The 24,822-nt window shown below is 39.8% G+C and overlaps 1 protein-coding gene across 5 annotated transcripts in view; it reads right to left on the bottom strand.

Moving 5' to 3' along the window:
- The window catches only part of FAM169A (family with sequence similarity 169 member A), a 329,491-nt gene that overhangs the window by 104,803 nt on the left and 199,866 nt on the right, over positions 1-24,822 (bottom strand). For all 5 annotated transcript variants that reach the window (XR_008400610.1, XM_053701406.1, XM_053701407.1 and 2 more), the window contains exons 6-7: positions 7,291-7,470; positions 3,337-3,465 (exon numbers count right to left, since the gene is read on the bottom strand). Coding sequence is in view for 4 of the 5 variants with exons in the window: in XM_053701406.1 (XP_053557381.1) it covers positions 3,337-3,465; positions 7,291-7,470 (309 nt within the window). In the remaining variant the exon portion in view is untranslated. The remainder of the gene's footprint in view (positions 1-3,336; positions 3,466-7,290; positions 7,471-24,822) is intronic.

Raw genomic sequence — 24,822 nt, 5'->3', positions numbered from 1 at the left:
GGCTTGATTACGAGTGGAGCGCAAACGTTTGTGCCCGAGCGATAAGGGGTATATTGTTACGGTTTGCGCTCATTGGGCTTATCACTCGTATTATGAGTTGAAAGTAAATGCAATCGCATGAGTGCAATCGCAAATTAACGCTACAATGATTACCGAGACTTCAGAGCTCTGGTTAACAAAACATAAAAGTTACACATACAAAGTACATTACAACGTACAGTTACACTCATAATAACACCATCTAATAAAAAATATTCAAAAAAATATTGGACACAAAAGTTACAAAGGGGCCTATTTATCAAATGTCTTGCGGACCTGATCCGACAGTGCGGATCAGGTCCACAAGACATCGCTAAATGCGGAGAGCAATACGCTCTCCGTATTCAGCATTGCACCAGCAGCTCACAAGAGCTGCTGGTGCAACGCCGCCCCCTGCAGACTCACAGCCAATGGGCCGCCAGCAGAGGGGTGTCAATCAACCCGATCGTAGTCGATCGGGTTGAATTCCGGCGATGTCTGTCCGCCTGCTCAGAGCAGGCGGACAGGGTTATGGAGCAGCGGTCTTTGTGACCGCTGCTCCATAACTTGTGTTTCTGGCGAGTCTGAAGACTCGCCAGAAACACGGGCCGTCAAGCTTCGTTCGGAGCTTGATAGATAGGCCCCAAAGGCTTTGCCGTTAAAGGAATAGGAAAGTCCAAATTAAACTTGCATGATTCTGATAGAGCATGAAATTTTAAGATACTTTTAAATTCACTTCTATTTTCAAATGTGCTTTGTTCTCTTAGTATCCCTTGTTGAAAAAGAATACGCACATATCCTACACTAGTGGGAGCTGCTGCTAATTGGTGCCTGCACTCATTTGTCTTTTGTGATTGGCTGACTAGATGTGTTTATCTTGATGTCAGTAGTGCAATGCTGTTCCTTCAGCAAAGGATAACAAGAGAATGAGGGAAATTTGATAATGGAAGTAAATTGGAAAGTTGTTTAAAATTGTATATTCTATCCAAATTATGAGAGAAAATGTTGGGGTTTCCTGTCCCTTTAAGTAGATGAAAACATGTTAAAGCATATTTATGCAATATTGAGGGACACTCAAGTCAAAATTAAACTTTCATTATTCAGATAGAGCATGCAATTTTAAACAACTTTGCAATTTACTTCAATTAACAAAATGTGCAGTCTTTTTATATTTAAACATTTTGAGTCACCAGCTCCTAATGAGCATGTGCAAGAATTCACAGAATAAAATGTGTATGCATTTGTGATTGGCGGATGGCTGTCACGTGGTACGTGTATGCATTTGTGATTGGCAGATGGCTGTCACATGGTACAGGGGGAGTGGAAATAGACAGAACTTTTAAAATTGTCAGAAAAAAATCTACTACTCATTTATAGTTCAGACTAAGGGGCCGATTTATCAAGCTCTGTATTGGCCCCAATGCAGCTGTTTCCGGGTGAGCCTTCTGGCTCGCCGGAAACAGGAGTTAAGAAGCAGTGGTCTTAAGACTACCTTAAGGCGGTGGATAGCAATCAAAGTATCAGATGGATAACCATCTGATACTTTGTACATATTTATTGCTGAGTGGATTACAAAGAGAACTTTCACCCAAGTTACATTATAGATGGATAATAAGCAGCGACATTTACACATGTAATTGTTGACTTTGATGTTCTTTGCCTGTGCGTGTTCTTAACACTAGTGTGCCGGGCAATTCAAAACCTGTGTATCTGTTACTATCTGATTTGTTTCAGCCATCTGATACATTGTATATAATTATTGCTGAGCGGAGTACAAAGAGAACTTTTACCCCAGTCACATCACAGATGAAAAATAAGCAGCGACATTTACACATTGTATCGTTGACTTTGATGTTTTTTGCCTGTGCATGTTCTTAAACACTTGTGTGCCGGGCAACTCAAAATCTGTGCATCTGTTGCATCTGAATTGGAATTAGAAGTTTGATCGTTATCGACACCAGAGCGTGTTCTATACATCAAGTGCCTGGTAACCCTGGATAACATACAGAACTTCCATATTATTCATTCTAATTCTGGGAACCCCCTTGGTGCAGCAATTCAGCAGTAACTGGTTACTTTAGATATTGTTGCATAGTGTGCTCTCTGGCTTATATAGTCTAGCCTATATTGGCTTTAGCATTAGCTTAGGATGAGCATACTGCGGTATCTTGTTTCAGGGGTTGTGTAGTTTAGCCTCTCCATGCTTTTTTAATTCATTTTGTGTATTGTGTGTTTTTGGGATTTGGGTGGAGCATAGACGTCCTGAACCCTATGTGGATCTCTGTGTAACTTTTTAGTAATAAAGCAATTTGAACACTGTGCAACCTTGGTCCTTCTTTGATTGGATACATAAATATATTCAATCCTATGCTTCTATAACTATGGTTCATATTATTCTTTGGGACTGCTAGCACTTTTGTTCTTAGCATTTGATCAATTGTGAAGCACCACTTTTTATCTTTTTTATCTTTTTTGTTTCTATAAAAACATCAGATATATGTAGAAATATTTATTTATGAATAAATAGAACATATTCTGTTACGTAAAGAACATTGGAATATTAAATATTTCTATTTTCATATTGGTTTCGTGCAAATAAGAATATGCAATCGTGTTTGCGCGAGAGTGGGGTCTTAGGGGGAATACATGAACCTGCAAACGATATTCTAACTTCAGATTTTTGCGCTAGTCGGTTTACCGCTAGAGCGAAAGCAGTTTATTTTCAATTTGTAATATGAGTGCCACCTGAAAAGCGCAGAAATCTTACTTCTAGCACAATTAATGCTCAAGCGGGAGCGTTAATTTGCGTTTTACTCGTAATCTAGCCTAAAGTTAGCTAAGATTTTTTACTTCTTTGGTTGGTTTGCATAATCAATGACACTATAAGGAGAGTCACCAATATCATAAGGAGAGTCACCAATATCATGGTAATCTTTTGGAGTACAGTAATTTAGTAATTAACACTTAATTATTATACTGTATATAGTATTTTTAATTATTGGATGGTCTTCTATGTATAGGACCAGCCATTGCACTGTATGAATATCAGAAGGGGCTTTTATGGTTTCAAGGAGCCCTAATTTTGTGCTAGCTTTATTTAGCTTTTTAATTGTCTTTCCCTTAGTGCTTACAAACACACACAAGTTCACATGAATTTCTTATATGTGCCTATTTCTACACAGACTGCTTCTCCTGTGTTTCCAAGATTAGGTCCTCTAGTTATCCTAACAACCAGTGATTTAAGAATCTCTATACCTGATCACAAGTAATAGTAAGTATGGCAAGTAAAAATGTATTACAATGTCAATGAGTGTGTACCTGATAACCTCCTAGCTTCCTTCTGGAATATACTTGAAATGAGAATTCTCTGAAACCAGTCACCAACTCCTTCAACTTCCCAGAGAAGTTCCTGATCTCCAGGGTACTTCTCTAAATATTGCTTGCCGGCTGAAAAAACAAAAACAATGATACCAATGTACAGAATTTATCTTAGCATATAATAGCCCTCTAGTGAACAGAAAAATAGTGGACACTGGCACAGGAGAAAACAAATGCAACCCCAAGTGATAATACATCTGGTGCCAGACACAAGGTAAAGCATTAAAAGTACCCTTAACTTAGCCCAGTTGTAAATGACACAGGTATGGGATCCCCTCATTATCACAAAATCAATGTAAAAATGATAGTGTCTTAACCTATAAGACAACAGGTTAAAAGAACTTGTGGAAGATCATTAAATCAATGCTTTGCTGTCAGAGTTATATCAATTAAAAAAATGTCCTCTTTTAAATGAGGGGTAATAAGACTCTCTAGACACGTGAAATGGTCAATTTTAAAATTGGATTTTTTTAACCATTTAATTACTTATATACCAAGCATAGAGTAATAAATGAAGTATAATTTTTATATGATATATAAATAAAGTAACTAGGATCCTATATTAATGAAAAATATATACAAAATGCTCACAGGACAATCCTGAAGAGGAAGCTTAAAGGGACAGTCAACCCAAAAAACGTTTTAAGTTATACATATAAACTTTCCATGGATCATCATTTACCAATGTAGCCCAGTTTTCTAATATATAGAGTTTGTCAGTAAGATCACTTACTGTTCGCGCCGCCGTTTCAAAATGTCCGTTAAGCCCCTCCCCTTTTTCGTCTTCCGTGACATCAGCATGTTCTTGTGATTTGTGTATTTTTTTTATCCTACTCGTAACCGTCTTTTGCGCATGCGCAATGCGCCTATTGTATTGAAGGGGAACGTTTGAACACAGGAACAAAAACACTGGCTCATTATCTGTGCGGTTCAAAGTTGCAGAGTATTATTATTATTATTAGGTATTTGTAGAGTGCTAACAGGTTCCGCAGCGCTATGAACATAGGTGGTATATAAAAACAATTACAAGGATCAAATGGGTAGAGGGTCTGGCCGAGAGTTGCACTGTTGTAGTCGGCTCTAATAAAGGTGGACTAAAAACAGCTGGGCTCATAGGCTTACATGCTATGGGGTTTAAGGGGATAGCAGTGGAGATAGAAAAAAAGTTAGTGTAGGTTGTATGCGTCCCTGAATAGTAGAGTCTTCAGGGAGCACTTGAAGCTTTAAAAACTAGGGGAGAATCTTGTGGAGCGAGGCAGAGAGTTCCATAAGATGGGAGCCAGTCTGGAGAAATCTTGTAAACGGGAATGTGAGGAGGTAACAAAAGAGGAGGAGAGTAGGAGATCATGAGCGGAGCGAAGGGGTCGGGAGAGATAGTATCTGGAGACAAGGTCTGAGATGTAGGGGGGAGCAATGCAATTGAGGGCTTTATAAGTCAGAGTAAGAATTTTGTGTTTAATCCTGGAGGCAAGAGGAAGCCAGTGATGGGATTGGCAGAGAGGTGTGGCAAATGAAGAGCGACGTGTAAGGAAGATGAGCCTGACAGAGACATTTATTATGGATTGTAAAGGAGCTAGGCGGCAGCTAGGGAGACCAGAGAGGATAGAGTTGCAGTAGTCGAGGCAGGAAAAGATGAGAGAGTGGATTAAAATCTTAGTTGTGTCTTGTGTAAGGAAATGTCTGATTTTAGCGATGTTTTTTAAGGTGAAAGCGTACCAGTGTCCTCCGGGTTGAGTCCAAAAACAGAATTTATGCTTACCTGATAAATTACTTTCTCTTGTGGTGTATCCAGTCCACGGATTCATCCTTTACTTGTGGGATATTCTCCTTCCTAACAGGAAGTGGCAAAGAGAGCACACAGCAGAGCTGTCCATATAGCTCCCCCTCTAGCTCCACCCCCCAGTCATTCGACCGGAGGTTAGGAAGAAAAAGGAGAAACCATAGGGTGCAGTGGTGACTGTAGTTTAAACAAAAAAATCTACCTGACTTAATAGCCAGGGCGGGCCGTGGACTGGATACACCACAAGAGAAAGTAATTTATCAGGTAAGCATAAATTCTGTTTTCTCTTGTAAGGTGTATCCAGTCCACGGATTCATCCTTTACTTGTGGGATACCAATACCAAAGCTTTAGGACACGGATGAAGGGAGGGAACAAGACAGGTACCTTAAACGGAAGGCACCACTGCTTGTAAAACTTTTCTCCAAAAATAGCCTCCGAAGAAGCAAAAGTATCGAATTTGTAAAATTTGGAAAAAGTATGCAGCGAAGACCAAGTCGCTGCCTTACAAATCTGTTCAACAGAAGCCTCATTTTTAAAAGCCCATGTGGAAGCCACTGCTCTGGTAAACTACAAATCTAACACCACATTCACTTTACCCTTCCGAGAGAGACCCTATTGCTTAGAGCCGGCAAAGAGAATGACTGGGGGGTGGAGTTAGAGGGGGAGCTATATGGACAGCTCTGCTGTGTGCTCTCTTTGCCACTTCCTGTTAGGAAGGAGAATATCCCACAAGTAAAGGATGAATCCGTGGACTGGATACACCTTACAAGAGAAACATCTCTAATTCTTCCTACTTTAGATTATCAGCAATAGAGATTATGGTAATTTACAACTGCTTACTTAAGTGTTACAGATTCACAGAAAATGGGCATACATATTGAAAACAGAGAGTCACAGCAAAAAAACAAAACAAAGGTGGTATAATGTAGCCTAGAAATAGAATATGTGCTAACTTATGTTGTACTCTAAAGAAGGGCTGGTGTAGTGAAACTATAACCTACAGATATTGACGTTGTATTTGCACTATGACATTACATACTTGGGAAGGTACGTTAGGTACATTACTACTGTTTATTATCCACTTGATTTAATGCCAATACATTTGCGCACTTGCTGTTAACTGAACCACCTAAGCCGTCCAAGCAAGAACAGAGCATTTGCATATAAAGAAACAAACAACTCTCTCATGTATATTAAAACAAATGAACTGCTGTTGTCCCTCAGCAAAACCTTGGACCACTATATCAAAACGCTTCAATAGCAGTTAAGACAAATACATTTAAAATCCTCACATGCAGCTCCAATCCGTTCTATCAATGAACAGTCACAGATTAAGCACAGTTCATATATAACAATAAAACTCACGCCACATACGGGAATGTAGGTAATAGCAAAACCACAATTACGTCATCATTAGAATATAAAGGAAAATATAGTTCTTGCAAAACTAGGTTAGGAATAATCACTGTATCAAATGCATTGCATATTATTAAAAATTATAGCTGATAAAATGCAGCAATTCATTTTAAAGGGACATAAACTTACAAAAAGAAAATACACTTACTGCACTGTCACATGCATATAGTAATGTGTTTAACCTCTGCAGTTAAACAGTAAGTGATTTTACTGACAAACACTATATATTAGAAAACTGGGCTACATTGGTAAATGATGATCCATGGAAAGTTTATATGTATAACTTAAATATATAGTCAACCCAATAACTTAACATTTTTGGGTTGACTGTCCCTTTAATGGCAGGAAGTCCACTGTGTACAGCCCTCAGATTGCTCCTACAGCACTTCTACCCAGGCTCCTATACCTATGGACACCCCATTAGTCCTACTGGGAGGGGAGTTTCTGAAGTCAGATAAAGGATCATCAAGGACATCATATGTGACACCCAGGACTCCATATTCACATGAGTGATTCTAGATATAGGGCCACTCTATCATCAGGCAAACTTGGGGGAATTTATTGTGCATCTCATCTCAATTTCTAGTTGCAATAGTAACCAACATCCAGTATTTGTTGCAGTAAGTGATGCAGTAAGATTGAAATCTATGTTAGCCTACGTTAGCCACAGAGATTTCAGAAACGCTGAATTAATTACCTCTGTACATTGATGATGATAATGGATACCGTAAACCAAGTGCTTCTTCTGTGAATGAGTCCACAAAGTCCTCCAGCATCTGCAGCTCAAACTCTTTACCTTGATGTTTCTTTCTGACAAACATGGTGTCCATAACAGGAAGGCGGTAGCATTGTGACAGGTAGGCAGTGCATGAGCTTCCTGTTAAAAAACTATTTTTATTCAGGTTTTCATAAGGTGAAAAAAGGTAAAAATATAAAAAAAATCCCAAAAAGTTCTACTTTACCATCATTATTTAGTTTTAATTCCTGTGTCTCTCCTTCAATTCCAGAACCCTGCATAGCTAGATAAACAGCTCTCAAGATAATATTAGCTTTTCTACAATTCTTTGAGGGACCTCACAGTACTGACAAGACAATATCCTCCCTGTTGTAACCTAGGTTTCTTTCAATAACTGTGTGGAATGTAGCAGTGCTAAGTCTGGAGTCTGCACTTCCACTTTTAAAATGAATTGATATGCCCATCATTTTTAAAATTAAAACAAAATTTATGCTTACCTGATAAATTTCTTTCTTTCTGGATATGGTGAGTAAACGGCATCATCAATTACAGTTGGGAATATCACTCCTGGCCAGCAGAAGGAGGCAAAGAGCACCACCGCCAAGCTGTTAAGTATCACTCCCCTTCCCACAAACTCCATTCATTCGACCAAAGGTAAATGGAGAAAAAAGGAGCAACACAAGGTGTAGAGGCCTGAGGTTTTAGTTAAAAATAACTGTCTTAAAATAAAGGGCCGGGCCGTGGACTCACCATATCTGGAAAGAAATTTATCGGGTAAGCAAAAATGTTGTTTTCTTTCTTAAGATATGGTGAGTCCACGGCATCATCAATTACTGTTGGGAACCAATACCCAAGCTAGAGGACACAGATGATTAGGGAGGGACAAGACAGGTAACCTAAACAGAAGGCACCACTGCTTGTAGAACCTTTCTCCCAAAAGAAGCCTCAGCCAAGGCAAAAGTATAAAATTTGTAAAATTTAGAAAAAGTATGCAGAGAAGACCAAGTTGCAGCCTTGCAAATCTGTTCCACAGAAGCTTCATTTTTGAAAGCCCAAGAAGAAGAGACAGCCTAGTGGAATGAGCAGTAATCCTCTCAGGAGTCTGCTGGCCAGCAGTCTCATAAGCCAAACAAATTAAACTTCTCAACCAGAGAGAAAGAGAAGTTGCAGTAGCTTTCTGACCTTTATGTTTCCCAGAGAAACAAATAGGACAGAAGACTAGCGAAAAGCCTTAGGCCTAGATTTGGAGTTTGGCGTTAGCCGTGAAAACCAGCGTTAGAGGCTCCTAACGCTGGTTTTAGGCTACCGCCGGTATTTGGAGTCAGTGATTAAAGGGTCTAACGCTCACTTTTCAGCCGCGACTTTTCCATACCGCAGATCCCCTTACGTCAATTGCGTATCCTATCTTTTCAATGGGATCTTTCTAACTCCGGTATTTAGAGTCGTTTCTGAAGTGAGCGTTAGAAATCTAACGACAAAACTCCAGCCGCAGGAAAAAAGCAGGAGTTAAGAGCTTTCTGGGCTAACGCCGGTTCATAAAGCTCTTAACTACTGTACCCTAAAGTACACTAACACCTATAAACTACCTATGTACCCCTAAACCGAGGTCCCCCCACATCGCCGCCACTCGATTCAATTTTTTTAACCCCTAATCTGCCGACCGCCACCTACGTTATACTTATGTACCCCTAATCTGCTGCCCATAACCCCGCCGACCCCTGTATTATATTTATTAACCCCTAACCTGCCCCCCACAACGTCGCCGCCAGCTACTTACAATAATTAACCCCTAATCTTCCGACCGCAAAGCGCCGCCACCTACGTTATCCTTATGTACCCCTAATCTGCTGCCCCTAACACCGCCGACCCCTATATTATATTTATTAACCCCTAATCTGCCCCCCTCAACATCGCCGACACCTGCCTACACTTATTAACCCCTAATCTGCCGAGCGGACCTGAGCGCTACTATAATAAAGTAATTAACCCCTAATCCGCCTCACTAACCCTATCATAAATAGTATTAACCCCTAATCTGCCCTCCCTAACATCGCCGACACCTACCTTCAATTATTAACCCCTAATCTGACGACCGGAGCTCATCGCTACTATAATAAATGGATTAACCCCTAAAGCTAAGTCTAACCCTAACACTAACACCCCCCTAACTTAAATATAATTTAAATCTAACGAAATTAATTAACTCTTATTAAATAAATTATTCCTATTTAAAGATAAATACTTACCTGTAAAATAAATCCTAATATAGCTACAATATAAATTATAATTACATTGTAGCTATTTTAGGATTAATATTTATTTTACAGGCAACTTTGTAATTATTTTAACCAGGTACAATAGCTATTAAATAGTTAAGAACTATTTAATAGTTACCTAATTAAAATAATAACAAATTTACCTGTAAAATAAATCCTAACCTAAGTTATAATTAAACCTAACACTACCCTATCAATAAATTAATTAAATAAACTACCTACAATTACCTACAATTAACCTAACACTACACTATCAATAAATAAATAAATTAAATACAATTGCTACAAATAACTACAATTACATAAACTAACTAAAGTACAAAAAATAAAAAAGAACTAAGTTACAAAAAATAAAAAAATATTTACAAACATAAGAAAAATATTACAACAATTTTAAACTAATTACACCTACTCTAAGCCCCCTAATAAAATAACAAAGACCCCCAAAATAAAAAAATGCCCTACCCTATTCTAAATTAATAGAGTTAAAAGCTCTTTTACCTTACCAGCCCTGAACAGGGCCCTTTGCGGGGCATGCCCCAAGAAAATCAGCTCTTTTGCCTGTAAAAAAAAACATACAATACCCCCCCCCCCCCAACATTACAACCCACCACCCACATACCCCTAATCTAACCCAAACCCCCCTTAAATAAACCTAACACTAAGCCCCTGAAGATCTTCCTACCTTGTCTTCACCATCCAGGTATCACCGATCCGTCCTGGCATCCGGTGCTGAAGAGGTCCAGAAGAGGCTCCAAAGTCTTCCTCCTATCCGGCAAGAAGAGGACATCCGGACCGGCAAACATCTTCTCCAAGCGGCATCTTCGATCTTCTTCCATCCGGTGCGGAGCGGGTCCATCTTGAAGCAGCCGACGCGGATCCATCCTCTTCTTCCGGCGTCTCCCGACGAATGACGGTTCCTTTAAGGGACGTCATCCAAGATGGCGTCCCTCGAATTCCGATTGGCTGATAGGATTCTATCAGCCAATCGGAATTAAGGTAGGAATATTCTGATTGGCTGATGGAATCAGCCAATCAGAATCAAGTTCAATCCTATTGGCTGATCCAATCAGCCAATCAGATTGAGCTCGCATTCTATTGGCTGTTCCGATCAGCCAATAGAATGCGAGCTCAATCTGATTGGCTGATTGGATCAGCCAATAGGATTGAACTTGATTCTGATTGGCTGATTCCATCAGCCAATCAGAATATTCCTACCTTAATTCCGATTGGCTGATAGAATCCTATCAGCCAATCGGAATTCGAGGGACGCCATCTTGGATGACGTCCCTTAAAGGAACCGTCATTCGTCGGGAGACGCCGGAAGAAGAGGATGGATCCGCGTCGGCTGCTTCAAGATGGACCCGCTCCGCACCGGATGGAAGAAGATCGAAGATGCCGCTTGGAGAAGATGTTTGCCGGTCCGGATGTCCTCTTCTTGCCGGATAGGAGGAAGACTTTGGAGCCTCTTCTGGACCTCTTCAGCACCGGATGCCAGGACGGATCGGTGATACCTGGATGGTGAAGACAAGGTAGGAAGATCTTCAGGGGCTTAGTGTTAGGTTTATTTAAGGGGGGTTTGGGTTAGATTAGGGGTATGTGGGTGGTGGGTTGTAATGTTGGGGGGGGGGTATTGTATGTTTTTTTTTTACAGGCAAAAGAGCTGATTTTCTTGGGGCATGCCCCGCAAAGGGCCCTGTTCAGGGCTGGTAAGGTAAAAGAGCTTTTAACTCTATTAATTTAGAATAGGGTAGGGCATTTTTTTATTTTGGGGGTCTTTGTTATTTTATTAGGGGGCTTAGAGTAGGTGTAATTAGTTTAAAATTGTTGTAATATTTTTCTTATGTTTGTAAATATTTTTTTATTTTTTGTAACTTAGTTCTTTTTTATTTTTTGTACTTTAGTTAGTTTATTTATATTTATATTATTTTTATTAGAGTTTGTAGAAAAACTTTAACAATAAAACCAAAAAGTAGTTCAATATTCTTACAGGTAAATAGGATTTTGTTACAGTAAATGTTGCACAGAATTATTAATTAGAGTCTTTTCTTCTTTGTCCCGTGGTTCAAAGTCTTTTCACAGTTTTGCTAATGTTATGGTAGGCTCAAGACAACTGAATTGAGGAGAATGGTATGTGGGCCTTTCCATGTTCAGTTAAAGGGGGGACTTCAGAGGAATATTTTCTCTTGATTCTAGTGCAAGTCTAGTATGGATTTAATGAATCCAGATTTATTTGTTCAATGTTACATGAGAAGAAAGAACCTTGGAATTGGAGAGAGAAATAGAAAAGAGGGAAAGGAAAAGGAGAGAGAAAGAGAAAAAGAGGAAAAAGCATAGACCAAATTGTTTGGTTTGTGAATATTTAACTCTGAGATAGGTTTATGTGTCTAGTTCACTGAATTTGAAGGATTCCCACAAAAACATCATGTCCTGGTGTAGTGAAATTTGACCTAGTTTGAGGTAATATAGTCTCTCTAGAAGTAGATTTCTATTAACTAATTCTATCCATTCTGACACTGTGGGTACTACAGCTGATTTCCATTTTCTTGGTATTAGCTGATTAGCAGCGTTTAACATGATGTGAAATAAATGTTGCCGTATTTTGCATGTAATTGTCGGTGGTTGCCTTAACATTATTATTTCTGGGCCAGGTGTTATTTGAGTGTGGAGTATTTTATTAATACTCGAAAAAATAGTGGACCAATATGGATTAATATGTTCACATTCCCACCAGATGTGGGATAAGTGGCCTTCTTTGTGACAGCCTCTCCAGCATGAACCTGAGGTTTGTTTGTATATGTATTTAATTCTGGCTGGTGTTAGATACCACCTCATCAAAAGTTTGATGTTGGTTTCTTTTGCATGGGCTGAGTGAGCGGAGTGTAACAGGGATGAGAACCTGCGCGACCAAATTTTAGCAGGGGTATTTAGGTGTAGCTCATTATCCCATCTTTTGGTGTAGGAGGGGAGTTCGGGGAAGGTGTGTGTTAAGATAAGTTTATACAATTTGGAAATGACTCCTTTTATCTCCTCTGTAGTTATACACATTTGTTCAAATATCGTGGGAGATCGAGTGAGATCTTTTTTAAATTTATGTGTCATTATGAAGTGTCTCGTTTGGTGTACGCGGAGCCAAGATGATAAGAAGGGGTGTTCAATTAGGTCGAGTTGGGTTCTATCTTTGATGATCTTAGTCTCGTCAGTGATAAGGTACATGGGAAGGAGTTTTTGCGGGTCTGTGGGAAGTTTGCAATCTGAGATTTTCCCAGGGTTGAATTCAGGGTTGTTTAAGAGTGTGGGGAGAGGTGAGAATCTGGAGGAGATTTTATTTGATGTGTTGCAGAGATTTTCCCAGTCTGACCAGGTCTCATTGGAAATTGAGGACGATGAGATGGAATGTTTGTTAAGGTAAACAGGATTCCAACATGCTGTGTTAAGAGCTTGATTAGAGGCTAGATCAGTTTCAATTTGTACCCAGCTTTTATAATTGGATGTGTTAAATTTGTACCAGTCTAGTATTCTCTGTAACGATATGGCACGTTTGTAGGATAGGAGATGTGGGACCCCAAGGCCTCCTTCTGATGGATGTTTAAAAAGTGTGTCTCTGTTAATTCGTGGGGGCCTGCGATTCCAGATGTATCCGTTTATGATCTTTTGCATAGTATCTAGGTCTTTTTGTATGCCTGGGATGGGGACTGTTTGGAGAATGTATAGTACTTTTGGGAGCAGGACCATTTTTGTTGCTTGCATTCTGCCTATCCACGATATATTTTTTGGAAGCCAATGTGATGTTAGGGTTAGAAGTTCTGTGATTAGATTGCCATAATTATATTTGCGTAGGTCTTGTTTATCTGGTGTAATGTGAATGCCGAGGTATTTGAGGTATTTTGTTTGTTGTTTTAGGGGACAGGTGGATTTCAGGTTATTAAGGGTGAGGGTTGTTAGGTTTATAGGAAGGTATTCTGATTTAGTCATGTTTACTAAAAAATTTGAAATTGTTCCAAATTGTGTTAATTCAGCGATAGCTTGTTGTAAAGATACTTTAGGGTTTGTAAGTGTTAGGAGGATGTCGTCTGCGAATATGGCTAGTTTATGTGTCTGGTTAGCAATAGATATTCCTTGAATTTGGTTGTTTAACCGTATTTTGATAGCCAGGGGCTCTAGGGATAAAACAAAAAGAAGCGGTGAGAGGGGACAACCTTGTCTAGAACCATTTCGAATCTCAAAAGGATCCGAAAGGGTTCCATTAATTTTAACCTGTGCCGTAGGGTTTGAGTATAAGGCAAGGATTTTATGAATGAAGGGTTCTGGGAAGTGGAAGTGTTGTAGGGTCGTGCGTAAATAAGTCCAGTCCAGTCGGTCGAAAGCTTTTTCAGCGTCAGTGGAAACGAAAACAGTCGGGGTTTTGGTTTGTGTAACATATTCCAATAAATGTAATACTTTGACCGTATTATCTTTTGCTTCTCTATGTGGAATGAACCCTACTTGGTCTTGATGAACTATGGAGGGAAGAATGTGATTAAGGCGGGTTGCTAAAATTTTCGCATACATTTTGAGGTCAATGTTCAGTAAGGAGATTGGACGAAAGTGTGCCGGTGAATTCGGGGGTTTGCCAGGTTTTGCTATAACTGAAATGTTGGCTTGCAACATTTCGTCAGGAAAAGGGAATTTTTCTGGAATCGAGTTGAATAGAGATGTTAAATGTGGGGCTAGGAGAGGAGCGAAGGTTTTATAATATAAACCTGTGAAGCCATCGGGGCCTGGAGCCTTATTTTGTTTTAATTGCTTTATTGCTTCTGTTACCTCTGATAGCTGGATTGGACGGTCTAATTGGTTGCATTGATCTAGGTTTAGTTTGGGGATGGGTAGGTTTTCTAAGTATTGATTACAGTGTAATGCGTGATTGTGAGGGTCTCTAGATGGGAAAAGATTACAGAGTTTGTGGTAGAATTTCTTGAACTCTTTAGCTATTGATTTTGTATCTTCTAGATGTGTACCATCTGGGTTCTTTATAGCGTGGATATAGGTTTTTTGTTGCTGCTTTTTTAATGCTCTAGCTAAGAGTTTTCCTGACTTGTTACCTTCCCTATAAAAATTTTGCTGAAGGTGAAGAAGTTGTTTTTGTGATTTTATCTGTAATAAAAGGTTCATTTGTTCTCTTTTGGATTGTAGTTGTTCTAGGGTAGGTTTGTCAGAGGGGTTAGATTTGTGCTTATAATCTAAGTCTATTATGTCTTTAGCCAAAAGATTTATTTCCTCGCGGCTCTTCTTTTTTATTTGGGCGGCGGTTTTGATAAACTCACCTCTTATAGTACTCTTGTGGGCTTCCCATAGGGTAACCACATTCACATCTGGCGTCTCGTTTATAGAGAAGTATGAGCTTATCTGTTCTGAAAATAACTCTATTTGCTTTGGGTCTAGCAGTAATGTATCATCCAGTCTCCATTGAAAAGCTCTTATGGGGGCCGTTGGCCATTTTATGGTGCATGTTACTAGGGAATGGTCTGACCAAGTTGTGTGATGTATAGAGGAATGTGTGGTGTGTGATAGGATTAGGTGGTCGACCATGATATAGTCCAGTCTAGAATAGTTACATTTTGGATGGGAAAAAAAGGTGAAATCTATTTTTTGCGGGTTGAAGTATCTCCAGGCATCATGTAAGCCGAGAAGTTTAAATTTTTGCCAGATAATAGGGAGGTTCGGAGTTTTAGCTCTAGAAGAGGGGTTTGAGCAGTCGACTCTGGGGTCTAGGGGGAGATTTAAGTCTCCTGCCATGATTAAGGAGCCTTTTGCTTCTTTAAGGAGTAGGTCTACAACTGAGGATATAAATTTGTCTTGGTGCGAGTTTGGGGTGTAGACGTTTATTAGAGTTACTGGTTTACCGTATAGGAGGCCTTTTAAACATATGTACCTGCCTTCTTTATCTCTTATAGTGTGGATTTTAACAAAGGGGAGAGATTTGTGGATTAAAATGCTTACTCCATTAATTTTTTTGTGTGGGTTAGTGCTGTGGAAATGTAGGGGGTAGTGTGAGGAGAAGTATTTGGGGATATTTTTCCCCTTGAAATGGGTCTCTTGGAGCATTAGTATGTGTCCTCCTTTTTTTTGGAGGTCTAGTATAGCCAGTCTTCTCTTGTTTGGGCAGTTGAGTCCTTTAGCGTTTTCTGTGAAGATATTTAAATTTTGTGGTGTGGGGTTAATCATCCTGCTGTGTCAATGTCAGTGAGATTAGTATATGTAAACATAGATTATATGCTGGTGAACGTATATGTGGCGGCATATGCTTCAATGGAGGACAGGACAGAATAGGAAAGAAAAGAAGAGAGAAGAATAGGTAAAGAAGAAGAACAATAAAACACAATATTTTTAACACATGTTTAAACAACATAATTCTAATCTAGGGAGATAAACTCCCGGCTAGGTGAAAAATAATAAAAATAAAGTCAACATCAGTTAACTGTTAACCACTTAACCTTTAAGACACTATTTTAATATCTCTGAGGCTCTGTATGCCTCGTGAGTTTTGAAGTATAGGTAATACTTGCAGTTAGGAGTCTCCGTTGGGGACTATTGGAAAGTTCAGGATTTGTCCTTGTATGTAGCAAAGACTTGTCATCCTCTCTCTTCCATTGATGGAGATGAGGGTTGTACAGATTTTCGGGGTTTCTTCTGAGACGCCTGTCTCCACTCTCTCCTTTGTGGTAGTGGGTTCGGTTTGCTTGGACTTGTGTGTTTCTCTTGAGGTTCAGCATTTTCCTCTATCTGAGGGATAGGGATGTCCAATTCCCTACAAATGTCTGGTATATCTTTGGTAGATGTACAAGTGATGCGTCTTCCTTTCCAAAGGATTAACAGGTGGAAGGGGAACCCCCACCTGTATGGGATGTTTAGTTTTCTCAACAACGACGTGAGTGGCTTAAGTTCTCTTCTTTTTGAAAGAGTTCTCTGTGACAAATCGGCGAACATTTGTATGTCTATGTTGTCATATTTTATGGGCTGTTGTTCTCTAGCTAATTTCATTAGCTCCTCTTTATCTTGGAAATTAGTGATGCGGGCTATAATGTCCCTTGGTGCTTGTCCTTCTAGTGGTTTAGGTCGTAGGGCTCTGTGAGCTCTGTCTATGCAGATTTTTGAGGGTGTTTCTTCTTTCTTTAGCGTGCTGAAGAAGTCTTGGAGATATTGTTCAATATCTGGTGGCAAAATGGTTTCGGGGATTCCCCGTAATCTAATATTATGACGTCTGCTACGATTTTCGATATCATCTATCTTATCCTCCAGCTCATTGATGGTTGTATCTTGTTTCTGAACGGTGCTTTGCAGGTCTGTGATAGCGTCTGAATGTAGATCTTGGGTATTTTCGAGTGATTCTACTCTGTGACCAATGTCAGAGATGTCCTTTTTGAGGTCTGAAATTTCCTCCTTGATGCATTGCTTGACCTGTGAAATAAGGGAGGAAAAGTCCTTTTTTGAAGGGATTGTTTTAAAGAGAGCTGTGGGGATGGTAATGCTTTCAGAAGCGTGGTCACTTTCAGATTCTGAAGAACTGTGTTCAGACCTTTGGTCTGGCATTGCTTCTTCTGTGGGCGCAGTGATTTTTGTCTCAAGCGTCTTGAAAAAGTTATTTACTGTATGAGTGGATGTTTTCAGGGGTTTGGCATTCTTGCTTGGTTTATTAAATTTTTTTGGAGACATCTTTGGATGGATTCTGCCCCTCTGCCTTCACTAAATCCTTAAAAGATAGATAGAGATCCTGATGCTGAGGATAAAGGTCTTTAAGTCCTTGCTGTCGTTGCAAGTACTTTATAAGAAATATAATCCGTTAATCTGGCCCACAAATAGTAAACACGCTGCAGCTAATAGTAGTTAAGGTGTGTTTATATTTTTCATGTGTAAAGGCTTGTGCAAATGTCCATATGATATGTTACACCTTGTATTTGGTTGTCTGAGCTTAGAGGACACTGTTTGAGGCGTTTTATCTTTATCTCAGTGGTGGGGATTACTCTATGAGTCTTTTCCACATTTAGCAGCGTATTAGTAATTATAGCAGGGTATGAGTGCTTACATTTTGTCAAGTGCACTTGGAGGAAGGTTTACAACACCTTTAATCTAGCTGACTGAGTTTTTAGTGCACCGCTTGCTATAATATGTCTTTAACACTGTGAGGGTGGAGAAGTACAACTTTTCTTTTATGGCAAGATGAATATTACATGTTCCGTTTTCCTTACCCCCTTATTTGCGGTCATCTATTGCTGTAGCTTGCTCCCGGTGGATGGTAATTTAAGTGCGCAACAGAACTCTAGTAAAGGCTGCGGCCCGTCACGGCATTTATCTTCAGTACGTTCCGGTCATGTAATCAAGGGACCGGAGTCCTGGTAAGTCTGCGTACATTCCGGATGATTTGTCTCTGAGTGTCCCTTAATGTAGGTGTCCCCGGACCCTTATCTTCTCCTTTCATGCCGCCATCAGAGTTTGAAATGAGGTGCATATGTGCGCTCAGCGCGCTCTCTCTCCAAAGGCAGATCTCCTGCAGCGGGGCACACAGGTCTTGCACAACCTATGTCAGAGGTTAGTCGCTCATTTATCTAGCGATTTATGGCCTTAAAGTGCAGGATGGCTAATGCCTAAAGCGTTTTCACCTAGCTGGGGCCTAAGAGCTCAGTTAGACAGCCGCCATCTCTCAGGCTGGCTAGGTCCCGCCCCTCTTTAGTTAGTTTATTTAATTGTAGTTATTTGTAGATATTGTATTTAATTTATTTATTGATAGTGTAGTGTTAGGTTTTATTGTAGGTAATTGTAGGTATTTTATTTAATTAATATATTGATAGGGTAGTGTTAGGTTTAATTGTAACTTAGGTTAGGACTTATTTTACAGGTAATTTTGTTATTATTTTAACTAGGTAACTATTAAATAGTTCTTAACTATTTAATAGCTATTGTACCTGGTTAAAATAATTACAAAGTTGCCTGTAAAATAAATATTAATCCTAAAATAGCTACAATGTAATTATAATTTATATTGTAGCTATATTAGGATTTATTTTACAGGTAAGTATTTAGCTTTAAATAGGAATAATTTATTTAATAAGAGTTAATTAATTTCGTTAGATGTAAATTATATTTAAGTTAGGGGGGTGTTAGTGTTAGGGTTAGACTTAGCTTTAGGGGTTAATCAATTTATTATAGTAGCGATGAGCTCCGGTCGTCAGATTAGGGGTTAATAATTGAAGTTAGGTGTCGGCGATGTTAGGGAGGGCAGATTAGGGGTTAATACTATTTATGATAGGGTTAGTGAGGCGGGTTAGGGGTTAATAACTTTATTATAGTAGCGCTCAGGTCCGCTCGGCAGATTAGGGGTTAATAAGTGTAGGCAGGTGTCGGCGACGTTGAGGGGGGCAGATTAGGGGTTAATAAATATAATATAGGGGTCGGCGGTGTTAGGGGCAGCAGATTAGGGGTACATAAGGATAACGTAGGTGGCGGCGCTTTGCGGTCGGCAGATTAGGGGTTAATTATTGTAAGTAGCTGGCGGCGACGTTGTGGGGGGCAGATTAGGGGTTAATAAATATAATATAGGGGTCGGCGGTGTTAGGGGCAGCAGATTAGGGGTACATAGGGATAACGTAGGTTGCGGCGGTGTACGGAGCGGCAGATTAGGGGTTAATAATATGCAGGGGTCAGCGATAGCGGGGGCGGCAGATTAGGGGTTAATAAGTGTAAGGTTAGGGGTGTTTAGACTCGGGGTACATGTTAGGGTGTTAGGTGCAGACGTAGGAAGTGTTTCCCCATAGGAAACAATGGGGCTGCGTTAGGAGCTGAACGCTGCTTTTTTGCAGGTGTTAGGTTTTTTTACAGCTCAAACAGCCCCGTTGTTTCCTATGGGAGAATCGTGCACGAGCACGTTTTTGAGGCTGGCCGCGTCCGTAAGCAACTCTGGTATCGAGAGTTGCATTTGCGGTAAAAATGCTCTACGCTCCTTTTTTGGAGCCTAACGCAGCATTTTTTTGAACTCTCGATACCAGAGTTAATTTCTTTCATGTAATTAGCAAGAGTCCATGAGCTAGTGACGTATGGGATATACATTCCTACCAGGAGGGGCAAAGTTTCCCAAACCTCAAAATGCCCACAAATACACCCCTCACCACACCCACAATTCAGTTCAGTTTTACAAACTTTGCCTCCGATGGAGGTGGTGAAGTAAGTTTGTGCTAGATTCTACGTTGATATGCGCTCCGCAGCAAGTTGGAGCCCGGTTTTCCTCTCAGCGTGCAGTGAATGTCAGAGGGATGTGAGAAGAGTATTGCCTATTTGAATGCAGTGATCTCCTTCTACGGGGTCTATTTCATAGGTTCTCTGTTATCGGTCGTGGAGATTCATCTCTTACCTCCCTTTTCAGATCGACGATATACTCTTATATATACCATTACCTCTGCTGATTCTCGTTTCAGTACTGGTTTGGCTATCTGCTATATGTAGATGAGTGTCCTGGGGTAAGTAAGTCTTATTTTCTGTGACACTCCAAGCTATGGTTGGGCACTTTGTTTATAAAGTTCTAAATATATGTATTCAAACATTTATTTGCCTTGACTCAGAATGTTCAACTTTCCTTATTTTCAGACAGTCAGTTTCATATTTGGGATAATGCATTTTTTGATTTATTCATTTTTTCTTACCTTCAAAAATTTGACTCTTCCCGGTGGGCTATTAGGCTCGCGGGGGCTGAAAATGCTTCATTTTATTACGTCATTTTTGGCGCTGACTTTTTTGGCGCAAAATTCTATTTCCGTTTCCGGCGGAAATACGTGTCGCCGGAAGTTACGTCATTTTTTGACGTTATTTCGCGGCAAAAATGTCGGCGTTCCGGATGTGGCGTCATTTTGGCGCCAAAAGCATTTAGGCGCCAAATAATATGGGCGTCGCTTTAGTCTCCTCAATTATTTAAGTCTCATTTTTTATTGCTTCTGGTTGCTAGAGGCTTGTTCTTGGCATTTTTTCCCATTCCTGAAACTGTCATTTAAGGAATTTGATCAATTTTGCTTTATATATATGTTGTTTTTTCTCTTACATATTGCAAGATGTCTCACGTTGCATCTGAGTCAGAAGATACTACAGGAAAATCGCTGTCAAGTGCTGAATCTACTAAAGCTAAGTGCATCTGCTGTAAACTTTTGGTAGCCATTTCTCCAGCTGTTGTTTGTATTGATTGTCATGACAAACTTGTTAAAGCAGATAATATTTCCTTTAGTAAAGTACCATTGCCTGTTGCAGTTCCTTCAACATCTAAGGTGCAGAATGTTCCTGATAATATAAGAGATTTTGTTTCTGAATCCATAAAGAAGGCTATGTCTGTTATTTCTCCTTCTAGTAAACGTAAAAAATCTTTTAAAACTTCTCTCCCTACAGATGAATTTTTAAATGAACATCATCATTCTGATTCTGATGACTCCTCTGGTTCAGAGGATTCTGTCTCTGAGGTTGATGCTGATAAATCTTCATATTTATTTAAAATGGAATTTATTCGTTCTTTACTTAAAGAAGTACTAATTGCTTTAGAAATAGAGGATTCTGGTCCTCCTGATACTAATTCTAAACGTTTGGATAAGGTATTTAAAGCTCCTGTGGTTATTCCAGAAGTTTTTCCTGTCCCTAATGCTATTTCTGCAGTAATTTCCCAAGAATGGGATAAATTGGGTAATTCATTTACTCCTTCTAAACGTTTTAAGCATTTATATCCTGTGCCGTCTGACAGATTGGAATTTTGGGACAAAATCCCTAAAGTTGATGGGGCTATTTCTACCCTTGCTAAACGTACTACTATTCCTACGTCAGATGGTACTTCGTTTAAGGATCCTCTAGATAGGAAAATTGAGTCCTTTCTAAGAAAAGCTTATCTGTGTTCAGGTAATCTTCTTAGACCTGCTATATCTTTCGCTGATGTTGCTGCAGCTTCAACTTTTTGGTTGGAAACTTTAGCGCAACAAGTAACACATCGTGATTCTCATGATATTATTATTCTTCTACAGCATGCTAATAATTTTATCTGTGATGCCATTTTTGATATTATCAGAGTTGATGTCAGGTTTATGTCTCTAGCTATTTTAGCTAGAAGAGCTTTATGGCTTAAAACTTGGAATGCTGATATGGCTTCTAAATCAACTTTACTTTCTATTTCTTTCCAGGGTAACAAATTATTTGGTTCTCAGTTGGATTCCATCATTTCAACTGTTACTGGTGGGAAAGGAACTTTTTTACCACAGGATAAAAAATCTAAAGGTAAAAGTAGGGCTAATAATCGTTTTCGTTCCTTTCGTTTCAACAAAGAACAAAAGCCTGATCCTTCATCCTCAGGAGCAGTTTCAGTTTGGAAACCATCTCCAGTCTGGAATAAATCCAAGCCAGCTAGAAAGGCAAAGCCTGCTTCTAAGTCCACATGAAGGTGCGGCCCTCATTCCAGCTCAGCTGGTAGGGGGCAGGTTACGTTTTTTTCAAAGAAATTTGGATCAATTCTGTTCACAATCTTTGGATTCAGAACATTGTTTCGGAAGGGTACAGGATTGGTTTCAAGATGAGACCTCCTGCAAAGAGATTTTTTCTTTCCCGTGTCCCAGTAAATCCAGTAAAAGCTCAAGCGTTTCTGAAATGTGTTTCAGATCTAGAGTTGACTGGAGTAATTATGCCAGTTCCAGTTCCGGAACAGGGGATGGGGTTTTATTCAAATCTCTTCATTGTACCAAAGAAGGAGAACTCCTTCAGACCAGTTCTGGATCTAAAAATATTGAATCGTTATGTACGAATACCAACGTTCAAAATGGTAACTGTAAGGACTATCTTGCCTTTTGTTCAGCAAGGGAATTATATGTCCACAATAGATTTACAGGATGCATATCTGCATATTCCGATTCATCCAGATCATTATCAGTTCCTGAGATTCTCTTTTCTGGACAAGCATTACCAGTTTGTGGCTCTGCCGTTTCGCCTAGCTACAGCTCCAAGAATTTTTACAAAGGTTCTCGGTGCCCTTCTGTCTGTAATCAGAGAACAGGGTATTGTGGTATTTCCTTATTTGGACGATATCTTGGTACTTGCTCAGTCTTTACATTTAGCAGAATCTCATACGAATCGACTTGTGTTGTTTCTTCAAGATCATGGTTGGAGGATCAATTTACCAAATTTCCAGATGGATTCAGTGTCCATGACTCTGTCTTTAACAGACAAGAGACGTCTAAAATTGATTGCAGCTTGTCGAAACCTTCAGTCACAATCATTCCCTTCGGTAGCCTTATGCATGGAAATTCTAGGTCTTATGACTGCTGCATCGGACGCGATCCCCTTTGCTCGTTTTCACATGCGACCTCTTCAGCTCTGTATGCTGAAGCAATGGTGCAAGGATTACACGAAGATATCTCAAACAATATCTTTAAAACCGATTGTTCGACACTCTCTAACATGGTGGACAGATCACCATCGTTTAATTCAGGGGGCTTCTTTTGTGCTTCCGACCTGGACTGTAATTTCAACAGATGCAAGTCTCACGGGTTGGGGAGCTGTGTGGGGATCTCTGACAGCACAAGGAGTTTGGGAATCTCAGGAGGTGAGATTACCGATCAATATTTTGGAACTCCGTGCAATTTTCAGAGCTCTTCAGTTTTGGCCTCTTCTGAAGAGAGAATCGTTCATTTGTTTTCAGACAGACAATGTCACAACTGTGGCATACATCAATCATCAAGGAGGGACTCACAGTCCTCTGGCTATGAAAGAAGTATCTCGAATTTTGGTTTGGGCGGAATCCAGCTCCTGTCTAATCTCTGCGGTTCATATCCCAGGTATAGACAATTGGGAAGCGGATTATCTCAGTCGCCAAACGTTGCATCCGGGCGAATGGTCTCTTCACCCAGAGGTATTTCTTCAGATTGTTCAAATGTGGGAACTTCCAGAAATAGATCTGATGGCGTCCCATCTAAACAAGAAACTTCCCAGGTATCTGTCCAGATCCCGGGATCCTCAGGCGGAGGCAGTGGATGCATTATCACTTCCTTGGAAGTATCATCCTGCCTATATCTTTCCGCCTCTAGTTCTTCTTCCAAGAGTAATCTCCAAGATTCTGAAGGAATGCTCGTTTGTTCTGCTGGTAGCTCCGGCATGGCCTCACAGGTTTTGGTATGCGGATCTTGTCCGGATGGCCTCTTGCCAACCGTGGACTCTTCCGTTAAGACCAGACCTTCTGTCACAAGGTCCCTTTTTCCATCAGGATCTGAAATCCTTAAATTTAAAGGTATGGAGATTGAACGCTTGATTCTTGGTCAAAGAGGTTTCTCTGACTCTGTCATTAATACTATGTTACAGGCTCGTAAATCTGTATCTCAAGAGATATATTATAGAGTCTGGAAGACTTATATTTCTTGGTGTCTTTCTCATCATTTTTCTTGGCATTCTTTTAGAATACCGAGAATTTTACAGTTTCTTCAGGATGGTTTAGATAAGGGTTTGTTCGCAAGTTCTTTGAAAGGACAAATCTCTGCTCTTTCAGTTCTTTTTCATAGAAAGATTGCTATTCTTCCTGATATTCATTGTTTTGTACAAGCTTTGGTACGTATAAAACCTGTCATTAAGTCAATTTCTCCTCCTTGGAGTTTGAATTTGGTTCTGGGAGCTCTTCGAGCTTCTCCGTTTGAACCTATGCATTCATTGGACATTAAATTACTTTCTTGGAAAGTTTTGTTCCTTTTGGCCATCTCTTCTGCCAGAAGAGTTTCTGAATTATCTGCTCTTTCTTGTGAGTCTCCTTTTCTGATTTTTCATCAGGATAAGGCGGTGTTGCGAACTTCTTTTGAATTTTTACCTAAAGTTGTGAATTCCAACAACATTAGTAGGGAAATTGTGGTTCCTTCATTATGTCCTAATCCTAAGAATTCTAAGGAGAAATCGTTGCATTCTTTGGATGTTGTTAGAGCTTTGAAATATTATGTTGAAGCTACGAAATCTTTCCGTAAGACTTCTAGTCTATTTGTTATCTTTTCCGGTTCTAGAAAAGGCCAGAAAGCTTCTGCCATTTCTTAGGCATCTTGGTTGAAATCTTTCATTCATCTTGCCTATGTTGAGTCGGGTAAAACTCCGCCTCAGAGAATTACGGCTCATTCTACTAGGTCAGTTTCTACTTCCTGGGCGTTTAGGAATGAAGCTTCGGTTGACCAGATCTGCAAAGCAGCAACTTGGTCCTCTT

This window comes from Bombina bombina, chromosome 2 (assembly GCF_027579735.1).
Source record: "Bombina bombina isolate aBomBom1 chromosome 2, aBomBom1.pri, whole genome shotgun sequence".
NCBI lineage: Eukaryota > Metazoa > Chordata > Amphibia > Anura > Bombinatoridae > Bombina > Bombina bombina.
This window is presented reverse-complemented; position numbering and strand designations above follow the sequence as displayed.